We start from the raw sequence: 20,526 nt of genomic DNA, 5'->3' as shown, positions 1-20,526 counted from the left end.
TAAGCCAGGCATGGTGGCGCATGCTTGTAATCCCATCCACTCAGGAGGCTGAGGCAGGAGAATTGAGAGTTCAGAGCCAGCTTCAGCAAAAAAGAAGAGGTAAGTTTTATGCATAGACTGAGAAGAAGAAGTTGGAAAAAAGAAGATAATTGAAAGCTAAATCAGATTTAGAGTATGGATGAAGGGATTGTCTTTTAATAGAGGCATGGATCCTTCTGTTGTTATAAGAAGAAAGTTGAGACACAGTTGTGGGCAATTTTTATAGGTAGGAGAGAGTGTGGAGTTGGGTTCCTTTACATATAGGTAAAATTACTCCTTTTAAGCATTTGAGTAGAGGAGATATAATGACATGTTTGCCATTGTTGTTGAACAGGAAAGTTCCATGTCCAGGGCACAGTCTCCTCCAGTACCTGCTAGGAAAAATCAGCTCCGTGCAGAAGGTAAATTTTGAACCTGTATCCTACTCCTAGAGTGTATTTCTTTTTTTTTCCCCCCACTTTTTATTTTGATGTGATTATAGACTTGTAGAAAGTTGCAAGAATAGTATAGAGAGGTGCTGTGTGCCTTTCCAGTTGGTTCTCCCAGAGTTAACATCTTATGTGGTACAATTTCACATCTAGAGAGGTAATCTTGGTACTCTCTATGTGAGACCTTCACTGATTTCACTAGTTTTTACTTGTATTTGTGTGAATGTGATTTTAGGCTTGGTAGGTTTTATTTGTGTAACCATGACTGCAATTTGGTTTCAGAACTGTTCCATCACTACAAAAGAACTCCTTTGTTCTTCTTCTCTGTAGTTATGCTGCCCATCCCCAAGTATCTCTCTTAGCATGAAATTCCTATATTATCAAAAAATGGGTTTTATGGTCTTGATGACATTCCTAAACATGATCCATGTATTTATAAAACAATTCTTTCATAAGAATTTCTCTCTGTGCTTTTTAGTGTATTATAAGTTAGGCTGTGTTTTAGTGCTTTATCTTTTGTTCTTATTCTTGCCTTGTGTTTTACTTGGGAATTTGCAGAGGAGAAAAAAAATGTAATTATGGAATTATCAGAAATGAGAAAACAGCTTCGTAGTGAAGAGAGGCGTTTACAAGGGCAGTTGCTACACATGGACAGTGATGATGAAATTCATATAAGGTAAATTTAGGATTGCGTTTTTTTTCCTTGAGTTCTTTTATCTGTGTCACTTATCTAGTGATTCTATAATTTTAGAACATGATTACCTCATTTTGCATTCTTATTTTCCCTTTTTTAGTCTTATGCAAAACTAGGTATAGAAATTTAGTCCTTAAGGGAATACTGATATTGGAGTAGAAAATTTCAGAATTGGAATAATCACTGAAAATCTCATTGTATTTTTTTTACATTTTTTAAATTTATTTTTTATTCTAATTTGTTATATATGACAGCAGAATGCATTACAATTCATAATACACATATAGAACACAATTTTTCATGTCTCTGGTTTTATAAAGTACTATTTTAGAACTGTGTTTTACATCTTTCTTTAATAATGTAATGCTTTCTAGAATACTTATGTTCTAGTAAAATCACAAAAAGGTTTCCAAACATCTCTGAGCATTTTTACCAGAAGGACTTATAAATTTTCAAAGCAGTGTTCTTCAAATTGTAAGTTGTAATATTTTAATAGATTCTGAAGTCAACATAGTGGGTAATTTATTACTCTTTTTTTTTAAAGTAAACTTTGTATTTTAGAATAATTTTAGGTTATAGAAAAGTTGTAAACACAGTACAGTTTTTGTACACCCTTCATCCAGCTTTCCCTGTTGTTGACATCTTATATTACCAGGGTACATTTGTCACAACTAAGAAGGTGACATTGAAATGTTACTGCTAATGAAATTTTTGGATTTCTCCTATTTCCCCATTAATGTCCTTCTTCTGTTCCAGGGTCCAGTAGAAGGTTCTGCATCACATTTAATTGTCGGGTCTTTCAGTCTCCTCTGGCCTGGGACAATTTCTCAGTCTGGTTTTCATGACTTTGAAAGTCTATAGAAGTATTGGTCAGGGAACCAGTCTGGATTTGTCTAATGTTTTCTGATGATTATAATGAGTGAAGTCCTATTTTCCCATTACATCCTAAGAGTGGAACATGATATCACATGCCATCCATGCTAATATTAACCATCATTAAAGTAGTGTTTTCCAGGTTTCTCCACTGGAAGGTTATGAAGAGGGGTAGAGTTAAGCTCTATCTAATAGAAGGGAGTTATCCACATATCTTATTTAAAATTCTTCAGTAAGAAATATTTCTCTTTTTTTTCATTATTTAGTTATTCAATTACTTATATCTCTGTGGTCTCATATATATTTATTTTGTACTTTGGGGTATAATCCAATATTATATTATTTATTTTGTTGCTCCTATTATTCCAGCTTTGGCTATTGGAAACTCTTTTGGATTGGCTCCTATGTCTCTTTTATCTTTAACTCGTCCTTTTTTTTTTTTCTTTTCTTTTTGGTACCAGGGGTGTGTGTAACCATGCCTGGCCATCCTTTTGTTTGTGATACTTTGTTTCTTTCTGGTACTTCAAGATACTCCTGAATCATCTTCTATTTTCCCTGCCCCAGTTCTAAAATCAGCCATTTCTCCAAGAAGCTCTAGTTGTTTTGGGAGAATAGTATTTAGAAACAAACCTTTGGTCCCTGGGTGTGCTTGTTAATAAGGTACCATTGCTTCTAAGCCCTCTTAGTGAACAGAGCTAGATGATATGTATACTTGGTCATAAACTTATCTTGAACTGTTCCTGATTCTCTCTTTGTATATGAAGTACATACTGATGTCTGAGTCTAATCTAGTATGTGGTGTGATTTTAATATAGCATGTTAACTTACCCAGTCATGCTTTGCATTTTTATTTTTTGATGTTATAAATGTCTTAACTATGGCAACATTTTTCATCTTCAAAACATCTGCATTTAATTCAGTATAGTTAATTATTGACATTTTATTCATTTTCATTAATAAATTGAAGTCTGCTCTCTTCTGGAAAACCACTGTGATTCAAGAAAGAGAATGAGGCAGACTTTCAGTTTTCTCTTTTGGAAATTATACATTATTATTTTTACCCTGTGAGTTTCCAGTGAAGAATAAATAAATGTATGTTTTTGAAAGTACTTTGTGATCTCAGTCCTAAATTTAAAAAAAAAAAAAAAATAGAATTTTCATCTTTTAAATAAGAGCTGGTTAAATACATTTACTTTGGTATAATTTTCTTATGTATCACATTTAGAGTCACCTTAAGGTTGGTTCTTTAATTTCATAAATATCTTCACAAAAATAAATCTCTTTTTAATTAATTCATAATTATCAAGCTCTATTTTGTGCCTGGCACAAAACAGATATGATGTAGCTCACATGCAAATATGATTTAAAACCTAATTCGTAACTTATCTTATTTAACTCTTAGCTTTATGGAAATTAGGCATCCAATTTTTGTATTTATTTTACTGAATCTCCATAGAGTTCCTGTCACCCTATGTGAGTATTAGAGGCCTGTGTCAGCCTTGATGGGGTTATTTTATGAACCTAGGAAATGCCAGAAAGGAAACTCCATGAGTAGGATCACTGCTATGAAGAATCCAGATATTCCTGTCTAGGGACTCAGGAAAGATATAATGATAAAGAAATGAAGGACGGAGTCTGACTAAGCCTTATGTCTGTAGCTTGGTGCTACATTTTCAAAAAGAGTACCTACCTAGTACTGAGGGAAGCAGCAGTAAATATTTGGTTTTTTATTTTCTGAACTAAACTTACCATTCCTCATCCCTATCCTTTCTTATCCTAACTCCCCAAAGCTATAGCAGAAAACTTATTTTTTTTTACAAAAAATGGTATTTTTAAAAATACCTTTGTTTGTTTGTTTTATCATTTATTTATTTTTATGTGGTGCCTCATACATGCTAGGCAAGTGCTGTATCACTGAGCCACAACAACCCCAGCCACAGAAAAGTTCTTCCTAAGGTTTCTGCTTATTATTAATTACCTAGATACCACATGAATAGAATATTAATTGACTAATTTAAATATTAAGTTCCCTGGTAACATTGTATAAAATCAGAGTTGGAGGGCTGGGGTTGTGGCTCAGTGGTATGAGCGCTTGCCTCACACATATGAGGCACTGGATTTGATCCTCAGCACCACATAAAAATAAATAAAGGTATGGAGTTCATCCATCTACAACTAAATATCAATGTTGGGGACTTTGCACAATAGTCTTTATATTGAGCAGCACATTAATATCATAGTTCTTTGTGAAATTTTTACTTTGGGCTGAGGTTATATTTATAAGCCAGGTACTATGCTAGGTACTTTACATGATATCTCTTAATTCTCCTGCTGATAACATGATTATATTGGATACATATTACCTTTGTTTTAAAGATAATGAAATTAAGGTCAAACTGCCAATAAGTAGAAGAGCTGGTCTTTGAATCTATGTCTCTGACCTCAAATATTGTGGTCTCATGAACATTTAAGGCAAAGCTGAATCATTCCACTCTTCTAAATTTGAATGTGAACATTTTGAAAGATTATAATGACCTTATATGCCCTATTTTTTTTTAAATATAAGAATTGAAATAACAGAGCTGTTAATTTTTAAATATACTGTAGCCCCCATCCAGTGTGGGCTACTGAACCAAGGTCAAATTTGGGGCGACACAAAATGATCATGCAGACACGGAATACCTTTTCTGGGCATCAGGATGGCTTCCACGTCTCTCAACCTCAAGCTCCACAAAGCGGGGCAAGAGAAAAAAACTGGAGGCTGGTGAGAGAGGGGGAATGGTCTGAGGCTCGGCTTTTATTTCTGGAGGGAGCTAATCCATGGAACATTCTATTCAAAAAAGGGCAGAAGGGTAGGATCACAACAAACAGGTGGGTGTAATCCAACTCCATCGGGTGACTCCCACTCACAGAGCTACACCTTTCTTATCTGAGTAGAGGTAAAGTCCTCTTACACTGCAGGGGGCCAGTCCAGGCCCTCTTTACTCAGGACTTAAAGGTGTATACATAGCTCCTGTCCAGGGCGGCTCCTGAACAATATACTGTGGTGAAAGATGCCAAATTTATTTTATAGTGAATTTAGTTTTTCTTCCAATAAAATACATTTATCATATTTTGTCATTTGTCTGCAGGAAAAGGAATCCCATGGATATATTTGATATGGCTAGACATCGGGTACAAGCTCCTGTCAGAAGACAGTCACCTAAGGGCTTAGATGCTACCACTTTTCAGAATATTCATGATTTTAATGAGCTGAAAGATAGAGGTAAGTACCTATTATTCCTTTAAAGATACAGCAAGAGTATTCTACCATATTCAGGAATCTTTAAAGATGTTTGTACTCTGTGTTTTTAGGTAAAATTTCACTTATAATGCATGTTTTAAATTATGATTAATAAAATTTAGATATACTCTAGGTCTTCAATTTACCAATGTGGTAGGTGAAACTTCAATTTGGCTAAACATTTTCTTTTGGAGAGTGTATCACTGTAAAAGCCTCAGTGTATTGGGGAGATTATATAGACTAGTATGAAGAATGGAACTTGGCATTTAGTGGAGGATGGATAGCTGAAGATGAGTTAATGAGAAAGGCTGAGGAGGAGAAGCCAGACCAATTAGAGGAAAAGCAAGAGAATGTGGGATCCTGAAAATAGAATAGAGTAAGTGGATCATCAAGGAGAAGGGATCCAGTGAGAAGAATGTCCGCAAGTTGTCAGTTGAATCACAGGCATGCTGACTACCAGCAGGGAAATGATGGGATTAGAAGCTGATTAACTTTGGCTTGAGGATTGACTCAGCTGGTAGGCCTAAAACCACCATGGGAGAGAAAGCAAAGGCTGTAGGAGCTACAGAACTTGGTAGGATTTAGTAAGAAGAGCTTTTGCAGAAAAAACTTAGGGTACAAGAAAAGCAAGAAATCATCAACAGAGCAGCAGCCCTGAGTAGGCAGGAGGAAATCAAAGACATTTAAGGGATAAGAGTTGATAAAATATTTGATGTACCCTTTTAGGGGGAATGGGAGAGAAATATTAGTAGGGAAGCAGGATTGTATGAGGAGCCAAAATTTATGTTGTATGTGAGTTTTATTCTTTTTTTTTTTTTTTTTTTTTGAGCATTCAATAGAACAGGTGTTAGAGCAGAGAAGGCAAATTATGAGATGTGTGGTCATCCAACAATATCAGATAAATTAGAATTTAAATTTTTCTTATTATTAGTGAATTATAATTATACATAACATTGTGGAATTCATTCTAAATATTTGTACATGCTCTTATTTTTAAAAGGAAGATGCATTGATTATAGCAAATACATATGGAAATATAGGAAGAGTGAGAAATCATTTTAGTTAAGCCATACTATTAACATTTTGGATGTAGTCTTTCTGAGCATAATTAAAACAAAAAAAGTAAGACCAAAACAGATCATGTAATTTTCTCTTTTCACTTAAGTAGACTTATATATCATCAATGACATATGCTATAGTTTTTTTTTTTTTACTTTAATGCTATCATTTATTGATTACTTACTGTCTGCTAGGCATTGTATTAAGCCATTTGGTTTCACAGTTTAGCCTAGGGACCTGTGACATTAGAGCTGTTTTTATTATAAACCAAGCCATTTTTTTCTCTCCATTTTCACTCTATGCTGTGCATATGAGATTTCCAGAAGCTACATGATAAATGATGACATTTGTATTCTTGTGTATTTTTATGTTACAAAAACTACTTAATATTAAATATGGCAAATATGTATGTGTGTATGTATATGATACATAAATAACAATTTTTGTAAGTATAAAGAGATTTGAGATGAAAAAGATTTAAACCATAGAATTGGGCCTTTCATTTCCCTGTGTTACCACATCCAGTTCTCATCCAGCCTATGACTTGGTTGTTTGTGTTGTTTTTTTGCAGAGAAGAAACTGAGTCTGAAAGTGGTAAAGCCAAGGACTCATCCAAATTTGTGTCCAGAGCTTCATCTATTCACTTTGTTCTCCCTTAACCATTTTTCAATTCTTAGATTTATATGTGTTTCCCATATTCTCTATTATGTGCTTTTGATAATATCTAATTACAAAACTTTACATATTTAAAACCATTACTTTATCCCAACAGTGTAATTAGTGGGTCAAAGAGAATAATATTTTCAAGATCCTTTATATGTATGAACTATATCTGTAGTCTCAAGATTTAAAATTAGTATTTAACATTTTGCTTCTGATCAATTGATAACTCATGCAATTTTGACAGAGGCAAGTTTTTAGACCATCATTTCTTGTAGAATGATATCCTTCCTAAGGTTCCCATCATCTGCACTTATCTTGCTTTCTGCATGATATTTGCAAGGGATAAAATATTAATTGGCCCATAACAGTTTTCATTTTTTCAGTGTATTTTAGGGATCAGACATGATTACAGTGTTCTCATGGCTTCCTGAGTCATAGCCATGTGACTAACCACTTGGATATACCTGCACATAGTTGCCCTGCTGGTGTCTGGGTGGCTTTTTGTGAGAGTGAGGCAGGTAGGGATGCAGAATATATCATCACAAGCTGCTGCTTATTTTAGGAGTTTTCTTAAATGTTGATAATCCCGTGAAAGGGCATTTATTAAAGAATATTAATTTTTATGGCTATCTTAATGTCTTTTGATTTTGGTGGTGTCCCACTATTTATGTTGTTACTTATAGTAAAGTTTTATAAGGATTTTTAAAAACAAAAAAATCAATAAACTTTTTTCTAAAGCAGTTTTAGGTTCACAGTAATATTGAACAGAAGGTACAGACAGTTCTCATATACTCTGTGCCCCCACGCATGCACAGCCTCCTTATTCTGGACAGTCTTACACTATAGTGATGCATTTAAGTATGATCAGTGAACTTAACATTGATACATCATTTCTACCCTAAAGCTAGTTTATATTAGTGTTCATTCTTGATGTTGTACATTCTTTCAATTTGGATAAATGTATAATGATGTATATCCACCATTGTAGTGTCATACAAAATAGCTTCACAACCCTAAAAATCCTCTATGCTCTACCCATTCATATCCTCCCAACCCCTTAATCCCTGGTAATCATTAATCCTTTTACTGTCTCGATAGTTTTGCCTTTTCTAGACTGTCGTATGATTGGAATCATACTGTACGTTAGTTTTCTCAGATTGGCTTCTTTCACTTAGAAATATTCATTCAAATTACCTCCATGTCTTTTCATGGCTCAATAACTCATTTCTTTTTATTAGTGAATAAATATTTCATTTCTTAATAATATACTATATCTATTCACTTCCTAGAGGATATGTTGGTTGCTTTCATGTTTTGACAATTATAAGTAAAGCTGTTATAAATACCTGTGTGCAGGTTTTAGTGTCTGTAAAAATGTCATTTGAAAATGACCTTTGCTTAGTTATGGTAATCTATTTTTTTGTGTGTCAGATTCAGAAACACGAGTTGATCTGAAACTTTTGTACCCGGATTCTCCAAGAGATCGTCATACCTTAGAGATTCAGCAGCAGGCCCTGATAAGAGAGCAGCAGAGACGGCTGAATAGAATAAAAATGCAGGAAGGTGCTGAAGGTAAGAAACAGTCATTAAAATTACAGATACTGTGGGTAGATTGGTTTCTTGTCAGCTGTATGTCTCTTGTATTGATTTCAATTGCCAGCAGCCCCCTCCCCACACAGTTCCATGCTCACATGGTGTTTTTGACACATTGTACCAGAACTCTCTAATTGGCTTGGCTAAGGGTCCTTTATCCATGGATGAGAGGGCCCAGCCATTCACTCTAGCCAGTAGGATTGAGTACTTTGATTATTCCAGGTGACATCTGTACTAGGAACTGGAACCAAAGGAAGGAATGCTGAGCCAACACATTAGTGCCCTATTAAGCATGTGTCTACTGTGTGTGGGAAGTATGGCATAAAGTGTGTAAACCATTAGACTGAATTATGTTTTTGTTTAGTCATTCAATCAATAGATAGTTACAGTGTATCTACTAGGAGCACAGATAACTGACCTATATTCAGGGAATATGGTGTTGAATGAAGTAGGCTACTGCTCTCAAAGAGCTTATACTTTATTGAAGTGATGGATGTTGCAAAAGAGAAATCTGGGGTCCCATGGGAATGTGTAACTGGGGATAGGCATGAAGGTAGTGGCCACCTGAAGGCAGAGTGGAGCTAGTTGTCTCAGAGAATATCAATGGGTGATTCTGATACCCAGGTTACTGCATGGCCCCCAGATCTGTTTCTCATCCATTTTGTTAGCTTTCATGCCACTGACAGTGGCCAAAATAAAAATGAGTTCTAAAAACACAGCAATCAGATAACAAGAATCTGAGGGATGATCCTACCAGTTATTTTTATGAAAATTTAAGACCTGTTCCTTAGGCACGCTTGACTGGCTTGTACAATCTGAAGAAGTTTTTGACCTCATGAGATAGCATCACAAGAGTAAGTAATGTAACACATTGGGCCCAGATCATAGGTGAAAACTTTGTATAGGGGACCTCTTCCCTTCATCTAGTTCAGAATTTTTAGTAAACACCTCATGTATTTTCCTATGACAGTGGAATGACCCAAATGTACATCATCTGGAGAGAAAATTCATTAAGCAGCTTTCAGTCTTTATGTCCTTGTGGTATTGTGTGTGCCGAGTTGCATGCGACTAAAACACTCAGGGTCACTCCAGGGGAACTGGGCTGCGTGAAATAAACACACAAGAGACAGAAATACCTTTTTCTTTGAGGGTGCTGTGATGGCTCCTCTGACCTTAAGGGTCTGCAGAAAGAGAGCGAGTGAGCCCGAAAGTGCTGACCCCTTTTATTGAGGAGAAGTCATTCAAATGAGGCAAGGGGTCAGGTTTCGGGGTGCTGAGTCTAGCTTCGTGATGTCTGCTATCAGCAGGTTGACTGACATCTAGTTAGGCCATATCCAAGGGCAGAGTAAGAGAAGGGGACACACAATGGGCATTTCCATGGAACATTCTATCCCAAACAGGGCAAAGGGTAAATATCACAAGGGAACAGGTGAATTCCATGGGAATATATGGGATATAGGAAGGCACGCCCATGCACGAAGACACATTTGCTTTTTCTCAACCCTAAAGATCGGGGCTACTATCTTTGGTTACCTAAGCAACCAGATCACGGGGTGACCGAGAATGCCACACCGAACAAAAGGGGAGCAAACACTTGTCACATGCTATGTCGGGCTCCCACAGTATTGTTTTTCTTTACAACTCTCAAATGATGGTCTGATCTTGTGGGACCTTGTCAACTTAGACTGATTAGGCCAAAAGTATTCCAGGAGGATACAGATGCATTTTGGGATCAAGGGTATCCATCCCCACAGGAATACCCTCTGACTTCAGCAGATTCTATGATAATGTAATTCATAAGAATATGGTCTAACTATTAATAGTCACAAAGATGTCTGTAAAATATTTTGAGAAGGAATGTATGCTTATCATTGGCAGCCTCTATTCCCAGAGGCAGTTTCTAAAAGGAAAAAATGTTTTCGAGAAACATTTGGAGAAACAGGAAGGCTGGTTAGATTGTAGAGACTTGGGATCCCTGATCCAACATTCTGGCCCTTGGAATCAGGTGCCAAGAATGAACTTATTTCAGTTCCTTGTTCAGTTTCACTCAACATTCTATAGACTATAGAAATATGATAAAAGATGGTGAGAAACCCTGCATTGATCATTTTTTCCCTCTTAAGCATCAATTTTAAGTTCACAATGATTTTACTTATTACATTTACTAATGTGAATGGGAGAATTTTATCCAAATAGAGCAAATGCTGGGTTTTATTTATTAATAAACAAGTAATATTTAAAAAACCTTCGTGTGGTAGGTGAAAAGTGATTTCTAGTGTTACTCATAAAAGATAACTCTGAAATTTATTTTTACTTATTAAACATTTTTTAAACTTTTAATCATTTTTTATTGCTTTTATTTTTTAAATATGTGACAGCAGGATGCATAACAATTCTTATTATACTTATAGAGCACCATCTTTCATTTGTATATAAAGTATATTCACCCCAATTCATGTCTTTATACATGTACTTTGGGGTTTTTTTTGCATTGCAATTCTTATTACACATATATACCACAATTTTTCATATCTCTGTTTGTATATGAAGTAGGTTAATCTTGTTTTTATTCTCCATCAACTATAGCTGACTTAAACTCCATCCCAAGTGCCAAAGTACAAGAGCACAGAATGGTAAGTAGCCAGTTCTATTTTTTTTTTTTTTTTTTTGGTGGTGCTGGGGATTGAACCCAGGGCCTTAGTGCATGCAAGGCAAGCACTGTATCAACTGAGCTATATCCCCAGCCCTGTAGCCAGTTCTAATTTTTTGAGTTAGATGTTTGTGTGTAAAAATTTTTAGAAATATGAAAAGTATTCCAAATTTTAATTCTTCAGAAATATTGAATTAAGGAAGAATTTAAATTTTGTCTCATCAATGCAGTGGTAGCTAGAGAAGTATTAGTATAATATGTAGAAAAAACATTGTAATGGCTAAGGATAAGAGTTGAATTAATCTGTGTGAATTAAACTCTTTTTGGTCATGTGGTTTGGCATATTATTTAATCTCTATGCCTCAGTTTCCTTATCTGTAAAATGAAGATGATAATATATACTTACCTCTGGGGTGGCTGTAAGTATTAAATTAATATTTATAAGTCACTTAGAGACAAGTTTGACCTAAAATAAGTTCTGCTTATTAAATAAAAATGTAACATAAGTGTTATTTGTGATAATTAAGTGAGGATAATTAGAGTAGGGCCTGGTTTATATTGGGTACAGAGTTAGCATTTTCTGTCATCAACGTTAGTATCAATAGGGGTTACTAATAAAAGTAGTGGTGAGACCTGTAAAGAAAATAAGCAAGGCAAGGAGATAATGTCACCTCCTCACTCTTAAAGTGACATTAGTATAAGACTGAATGAAGGGGAGGGGGTGAACTGTTTTCATTTAGCAAATACTTGTGGAAACTGTTTCACATGTCTGGGGTATAGGAGTCAACATGAAAAAACAAATCCCTGCCCTCTGGAGGCTTGCATTCTGGAAAGAGAGACAATAAATAGATCTATATTATGTTAAATCATGGTGCTGAGGGAAAATGATAAACAGGGAAAGAAATTAGTGAGTACTGGGGTGGGAGGACTTAATATTTAAAATATAGTGGGTAAGGGAACCTCATTGAGGAGGTAATGTTTTTTTTTTGATTAAGGACACCAGGGAGGTGACCATGGAAACTATTGGTATTACATATGGAAGAAGACTGTTCCTGGCAGAGGCTTGACAGGGGTTGTCTAGTGCATGTAAGGAGCAGGAAGGTGGCTGGGAGGTAGGAGAGCTTCAAACAAGGGTGAGGGGACAAATGGGACACAGGTGAGCAGTGAGGTTTGCCCTTCAGGCCTGCACAGATGATAAGAAGTTTGCAAAGTCTTGGTATCCAAGAATTTCATGTTTCTCACTCGATCACTGACTGCTATATATTGAGAATAGGCTGAGTGGGATAGATTATTGCAATAATCTAGGCAAGAGATAAACTGGCTTAGACTGGGGATAGGAGTAGTAGAACTGGTCTGAAGTTGGATTTACTTTAATAGGAGAAGGTCAAATTTTTCAGTGAAAAGATAATGACAATTAATATCTGGGATTTTGAATAATAGCAGTTTTTGCTCAACATAAGCCTACAGGTTTATTTTGGTTGTTAACAGAAGCTAATGTCTTGGACTCCTGATCTTTCTAGGGGCTGGATTATATGAAAAATTATATAGGATGAAACTGGAGATGATTGTCATGGAAAAGAAGACTTAGGTGGACTTTGATCAGTCTTCATTTATGTGAAGGACTGTATTACAGAAGAGAGGGTTGGGCAATATGTGTGAAGTGCTCAGAATGACTGATTCAGACCCTTTGATTCAGCTGATATGATTATCATTATTATCTTCTACAAAATAGAAGTAAAATCATTAGGTAGTAAATTAAAAAGGAGATATCAATGCAGCATATGGAAGAATTCAGTGTAAGAGAATGTTTTTATAATGAATGCTATTCATGGGTAGAATTCATTGCCTTAAAAATTAAAGGCAAGCCATTATTGTTCAAGTGTTCAAGTGTTTCTCCTTGCCGTGGGACTATGATCCGCATCTACTCTGGAGCAGAAGCTCTTAATTCACCTTTGTATCTAGGAACTAGTATGTATATTATACACAGATTTATTGAAAGGATGAGTGAATCTCAGCAATGGTTTTTAAACTTTTAATACTTAATTGGATTCATTACTTTTATATTTTCCACAGTAATGCTATCCTTTTTTTTTTTTTTTTTTTTTTTGGCTTCAACCATAAGAGGGCAGTGAGGAGTGGAATTACAGAGTAAAAGTCTGCCTGACAAAAATCTCAGTCCTGGAATGATAAAGTCAGACTGTTGCCTTCACTATCTTGGTGGGGGTTGTATGTGCTAAGGCTTTCCAGAATTTTCTGGGCACTGAAATGTCAGTCCTACCTCTCTCCCCATACTCTTTGGGGGCACAGTTTTGCTGGCTGTTAGTACAGATTTGTTGTTTTCCCACACAGGACTAATAAAAAGTTATTAATATATGATGTTTCTTTTAGCTCAGAGATGACACTGATGATTTTTTGAAAAATTCATTATTGGAATCTGATAGTGCTTTTATTGGTGAGTATATTTTAATTCATTAATGCTATCTGATTTAATTATTAAACAATATTTATATTTCTTTTAAGTGCTTTTCTTCATAACTAATACTAGGTTGTACAAGATGATTTAAAAAGTAATATTCTATTTTCTCTTTTAATGAATAATCATTAAATATGTCTTTTATAAGATATACAGTTTTCAAAATCAGAATTACTAAAATGAACTTAAAAAGTCTACACAAAAACCTGTACATAAATGTTCATAACAGCTTTATTTATAACAGTAAAAAACTGGAATTAGTGTAGATGTCCTTCAACAGGTGAAAGGCTAAGCAAACTCTAATTTTAACATCCCTACCTTCAGCACAGCTTTGCAGTAAAAAGGAACCACTTGTTGAAATAACTCAGTAACTTGGATGACTCTTTTGGGAAATATGCTGAGCAAAAAAGCAAACAGCAATAATTTACATAATGTATACATTCATATATTCACCATGAAACATGCAAGTGGATCTGTATAATAATCTGTCCTTTTGTGACTGACTTATTTCACTTAACATAGTGTCCTCAAGGTTCACTCACATCCTAGCATATTTCACATTCTCCCTCTCCCTTTTGTAAAAAAGGCTGAAACCACTGTACCAAATTTTGTTTATCCATTCATCTGTCAATAGACACTTGAGTTGCTTCTACCTTTTGGCTATTGTAAGTAAGGCTGCTATGAAAGTGGGTGTATAGGGATCCATTGGAGTCACTGCTTTCAAGTCTTTCATGTATTTACATAGAGTTGGAATTGCTTAATCATATGGTAATTGTTTTATTGTTTGAAGAATTTTCTTCCAGTTACACAGAAGGTGCTCTATTTTACATTCTCACCAACAATGCACAAGAATTCTAATTTTTCCATATCTTTGCAAACAACTAAAAATATTTTTAAAATATTTTTTTAGTCAGTGGAGGAGAATTGAACCCAGTGTCTTACACATGCTAGGCAATTGCTGTACCACTGAGCTACAATCCTAACCCTGTTAACTTTTCTTTTATTTTTTTTGATAGTAACTGTCCTTACAGGTAAAACCCTATTGTGGTTTTCATTTGCATTTCTGTAATGATCAGTGAGGTTAAACACCTTTTCATGTGCTTATCTGTAATTCATATATCTTCTTTGCAAAAGTAGCTTTTCAAGTCCTTTGACATTTTAAAAAATCATGTTTTAAATTGTTGAGTTATAGGAATACGTTAGTATATATTTTGCATATGAACCCCTTATCAAATATATTATTTGCAAATGTTTTCTCCAATAGGGGTTTGTTCTTTTCAATTTATAGATTGTGTCCTTTGCATGGAAGTTTTTTATCTTAATTAATGTTACCTGTTGCCCATGCTGGTGTCGTATCCAAGAAGCTACTACTAAATCTAGTGTCACGAAGTTTACCTCCTTAGGTTTTCTTCTAAGAGTTACAGTTTTAGCTTTCACATTTATGTCAAAATATATGAGTCAGAAACCCATAGAATTTTAGAAAGAAATAGATGAATCTATTATTGTGTTTGGGAATGTCCCTCTATCGGAAATGGACAGATCCAGTATGCAGAAAACTAGTAAGAACATAGTTGAACCCAACAGTACCATTAATCAACTGGATTATAATGGACATCTATAGACCACTTCATTCAGCAACAGAACAAATATTCTTCTTGGGCACACATGGTATATTCACCAAAATAAGACTACATTTAATTTTTTTTTTTTTAATTAAGCACTCTGGATGTGCTGACCCCTGCAATTTTTCCAAATGTTGGAAACTCGACTGCATAATTTGTGGTAGTGGGGGACTGTGTTCACACTATCCCCTAGTTCAATCATTAAGAACAGAGCTTGGTTGTTATGGGGTGGTGTTTAGAAAGAGTTTTTTAACCTCCATCTTTTGGGGCAAGACTGTAACAAAATTGTAGCTATACCAAAAGCTTTTAGTTTTGACCCTGGTTAATGTATGTTTGTGTAAAAATGGCATCATTAGTCTATGAAGCCAGGATCCTTAAGAATTTTAGAAGGAATTCTTTATAGTGGGGCTCTTTGTTTTTTTTTACTTGGGAAAACTACAGTTTTTCTCTGACATTTGCATAATTGAGGTTTAAGGTTGGAAATTTAATTTTTGTCTTTTCTCCCCATCAGGATATATTTTCTTGTTCTTATAAAGTTTGTGGGATTAAAGTAGAAAAAAAAAACAAACCAAACAACAAAAACCACATTTTAGGCCATAAAGCACACCTAATTTAAAAGGAGAGAAATCATCCAATGTCCATTATGACAATGGGAAAAAAACAGAAATTAATAATAGAAAGATAGCTGGAAAATCCCTAAATACTTGCAGATTAAACCCCACATGGGTCAGAAGAATAAATAAATAAAACATGGGTCAAAGGAACAAAGTCTCAATGAATTAAAAAATACTTTGAACTAAATTTCCTTATCAAAATTTGTGAGATATAGCAAAATAGTACTTACAAGGAGATTTAGAGCACTGAATGCATATAATTAGAAAAGTAGAAAAATCTAAAATCAATAATATAAGCTTCCCTACTAGGTAGCCAGAAAAAAGAAGAGCAAATGAAGTCCAAGGTGAGAAGAGGGGAAATTAAAAACTAGAGCAGAAAACAAATTTGAAATAGAAAATCAATAGAGAAAAATCAATGAAACCCAGAGCTCTTTCTCTGAGATCAATAAAATTGATGTCTTTAGCTAAGCTAAGAAAAAGAGAAGATACAGATTACTAATGTCAGAATTGAAAGAGAGGACAATACCATAGATCCAATGGATATTCAAAGGTCAAGGAATACCATGAACAACCTGCAAATCTGATAACCGAAATGAAATCTAACACCCATTCATGGTAACTCTACCAACAAGGAAGGTAGGGAAACTTCCTCAATTTGGTAAGAGAACATTTATTTAAAAGCCTTCAGCTAACATCAGACTTAATGATAAGAAACTAAAAACTTCCCTGTTGAAATCAGGAACAAGGCAAGGTTGTTCTCTCTCTCCACTCTTAACATTATGCTGGAAGTTCCTAGCTGATACAATAAGGCTAGAAAGAAAATGCTGACTGAGAAGAGGAGATAAGGAGATATAAAGTCATCATTCACTGATGACATGATTACCCATAGAAAATCTGAAAAAAACTCCCAGAACGAATAAGCAGTTATAGCAAAGCTACAGAATATAAGTCCATCATCTTCCTGCATATGAGCAATGAACAAATAGATTTGAAATTGAAAATACAATATCTGGCATAAAAGCACTAGACTAGGAGACAGAGAGAACGATTCACATAAATACACTTTTCTGATCTTTGACAAAGGTTACAGAAACGTTTGTTGGAGAAAATACAGCCTTTTAAAAAAATGGTGCTGGAAAACTATACATCTGTACATAGAAGAATGAATCAAGATCCCTATTTCTCACCCTGCATGAAACTTAACATAAAGTGGACCTAGGAATTAGATCAGAAACACTGAAACTCCTAGAAGAAAACATTTCAACATATTGGTACAGGAATCAACTTCCTCATTAAGAATCCTAAAGCTCAAGAATAAAACCAAGAATCAATAAATGGGATGGCATCAAGTTAAAAAGCTTCTGCAAAGCAAACAAAAACATGGAGAGCCTACAGAATGGAGAAAATATTCACCAGCTACTCTTTTGAATAGGGGATTAATATCCTATGAATATGTAAAGAACTAAAAAATCTTAAAACCAGAAAAACATCCCAGTCAATTAATGGGCAAATGATCTAGACGTTTTTCAAAAGAAATAGAAATGGCCAAAAAATAAATGAAAAAATATTCAACATTTTAACAATCAGGGAAATTTTGCAAAATTGTGCTGAAATTTCATCTCACTCCAGTTAGAATGACAGAAAAAGAGAAGATACAGGTTACTAATGTCAGAATACAAAGAATAATAAAGGCTGGTGAGGATGTGGAAGAAAAGGTACGTTGTACATTGTTGGTGGGACTACAAATTAGTATTACCACTTTGGAAATCGCATGGAGAATTCCTCAAAAGACTAGGAATGGAATCACCATGTGATATTGCTGTTTTCCTCCTTGCTATTAACCCAAATGCATTAAAATCAGCATACAGTAGTGTGGCGTATGCATACTGATGTTTGTAGCAGTGCAGTTCACAATTGCCAACTTTTAGAACCAGCCACGTGTCCATCAATAGACAAATGGATAAAAAAAAATGTGTATGTGTATGCAATGGAGTTTTACTCAGCCATAAATAAGAATGACATGTCATTTTCTGGTGACAGAACTGAAGAACATCAAGCGAACTGAAATAAGCCAGACTCAGAAAGTCAAGATCTGAATGTTTACTCTCATATGTGGAAGCTTATGGAAGCTGGAGGAGGGTGGGCTGGCAGAATTAGGCAGCAAAATTACTAAGTATGCTATGCTCATGTATGAACATACCACAATGAATCTTGCTTTTAAAGAATAACAACAGGGCTGGGGTTGTAGTTCAGTGATAGAGAGCTTGCCTCTCATGCATGAGACCCTAGGTTTGATCCCCATCAACACATGGACACAATATCTTTATTTTTTTATATGTCCATCTAAAAAAAAAGAATAATAGACTAGAAAGGAGACTGGTTCAGAAGAACAAGGGGACTAGTGGTGTGGGAGAGAGGAGATACAGGGTGGGGGGATGAGTGATCAATTATGTGCATGTTATCATCATGAATCCTACTATTAATGTATAATTATAATGCACCAGTAAAAATACCATTTACATTAGCCCCTCCCCACCAAAAAAGAAACACTGCAGTGTAAATCCAATAATACACAAGTAAGTTCTGTATAAAGAAAATCATAAAAAGCTGATGAAAGAAACTGAAAAACTAAACAAATGAAGGCATTCCATATTCATGGAAAGTATGTTAAGATGCCACTTCTTGCTAATTTCGTTTATATATTCAGTGTAAATTCCAATCAAAATCCTAACAAGTTATTGAGCAGATATTGACAAACCAATTCTAAAGTTTACACAAGGAGGCAAAGATCCAGCATAGCCAATAAATGCAGTATCAGAAGAACAAAATTGTAGTACTGTGTGTGTTAGCTTTCTGTTACTCTAACAAATGCCTTACATAAATTAACCTGAAAAGATTTTTTGACTCACAGTTTTAGAGTTTCAAGCCCATGACTGGTGGCCACATTGCTTTTAGGTCTGAGAGTGAGTAGAACATCATGGCAGGAGCATCTGGTAGAGCAGAACCACTCACCTCATGGCCAAGATACAAAAATAGTGGAGGGGACAAAGTTCCCTGATCCCCTTTTGATGGCATTCCCTCAATGACCTAAAACCAGACCTCACCTCTTAAACTTCCCTCCACCTCCTACACTGGAGACTAAGCCTTCAACCATAATGCTTTGGGAGACATTCCACATCTGAACCATAGTCCTACTATGGTTCAGAGTATAAGTGACCTTGGATTTGGTGATAACTTTTATGACACTAAAGGCATTGTGAAACAAATAACTGATAAGCTGGACCTCTGTCAGAGGGCAGAAAAACAGGGCAGAGGTTGTGGCTCAGTGTTAGTGCCTCACATGTGCTAAGTGCGTGCTCTATGTTCGATCCTCAGCACACATAAAAATAAATAAAGTTATCATGTCCATCTACAATTATCAAAAAACAAAAAAAAACGTTACAGGCTGGGGATGTAGATCAGTGGTAGAACTCTTGCCAAGCACGGATAAGACCCTGGATTTGATTCCCAGCACCACAAACAAATTTACTTCTGCTCTGGAAGATATTGTCAAGAGAATGAGAAGACAGGACACAGAAAATATTTGCACAAGACATACCCAGTAAAAGACTTAGATAAAATATGCCAAGAGCTCACCTATAAGAAAACAACAACAACAAAAAGATGGGCAGAAGACTTTCATACACTTCTTCAAAGAAGATATACAGATAAGTGTATGAATAGGTGATTATCATATATCAGGAATTTTTAAGTTAAAATGAGATACGGTTATGGAATGTTGGCTAGAAGGTCAACATTCAAAACAATGATGTTACCACATGCTGGTGAGGATGTTGACCAGCAGGAAATGTAATTCATTGCTGGTATGAAATGCAAAATGGTACAGCCACTTTGAAAGACAAGGTGACACTTTTGTATAAAAATATAATCTTACCATATGATTTAATAGTAATATTTGTTGGTATTTACTCAAGGGTAAGGAACCCTTATGTCCATACAGAAACCTGTACATGAAAGTTTATAGCGCCTTTATTCTTATTTGCCCCAAATAGGCAACAACCAAGATGTGTTTCAGTGGGTAAATGGATAAACTCTGTTCATCAATGGAATACTGTCCAGTTCTATAGCAATGAGCTACCAGTTGGCAGAGGCTGTAAGGCAGTAGAGTCTAGCATACATGATCTCCAGCCCTGTGAAGGTAGGGGAAAAATAACTGCCTAGGTACTATGAAGACATGAGAGAACCTTCTGTGTGAAAGAAGTCAACCAGAAAAGGCTATGTTAGTTTAAGTGTTGACCTGGGCCTTGGAAGTACTTGCTGATGGGCTTGAGGTGATGGAAATATTCTCTCCTTTTTAAAACAGTGCTGAGTCTCAGACTCAGGGTCTTGTACATACTAGGCAAACACTCTACCACTGAGCTACCTGTCCAGCCCTTTGATGGAAATATTCTAGATTGTAGTGATGATTCTCGTTTTGTGAATTCACTAAAACTCTTTGAATCATGTATACTTACTGGTGTAAAAACAGGCTCTAG

At 35.3% G+C, this 20,526-nt stretch overlaps 1 protein-coding gene across 13 annotated transcripts in view; it reads left to right on the top strand.

Moving 5' to 3' along the window:
- Cspp1 (centrosome and spindle pole associated protein 1) overlaps positions 1 to 20,526 on the top strand; it is a 110,488-nt gene that overhangs the window by 85,672 nt on the left and 4,290 nt on the right. For 12 of the 13 annotated variants that reach the window (XM_076835491.1, XM_076835490.1, XM_076835489.1 and 9 more), the window contains 6 exons: positions 374 to 440; positions 1,026 to 1,143; positions 5,166 to 5,299; positions 8,471 to 8,611; positions 11,219 to 11,265; positions 13,671 to 13,734. In XM_076835491.1, coding sequence (XP_076691606.1) covers positions 374 to 440; positions 1,026 to 1,143; positions 5,166 to 5,299; positions 8,471 to 8,611; positions 11,219 to 11,265; positions 13,671 to 13,734 — 571 coding nt within the window. Of the gene's footprint in view, positions 1 to 373; positions 441 to 1,025; positions 1,144 to 5,165; positions 5,300 to 8,470; positions 8,612 to 9,423; positions 10,276 to 11,218; positions 11,266 to 13,670; positions 13,735 to 20,526 lie in introns of those variants that run through there. The other variant, XM_076835487.1, reaches the window with a different exon arrangement.

This window comes from Callospermophilus lateralis, chromosome 16 (genome assembly GCF_048772815.1).
Source record: "Callospermophilus lateralis isolate mCalLat2 chromosome 16, mCalLat2.hap1, whole genome shotgun sequence".
Classification (NCBI taxonomy): Eukaryota; Metazoa; Chordata; class Mammalia; order Rodentia; family Sciuridae; genus Callospermophilus; species Callospermophilus lateralis.
This window is presented reverse-complemented; position numbering and strand designations above follow the sequence as displayed.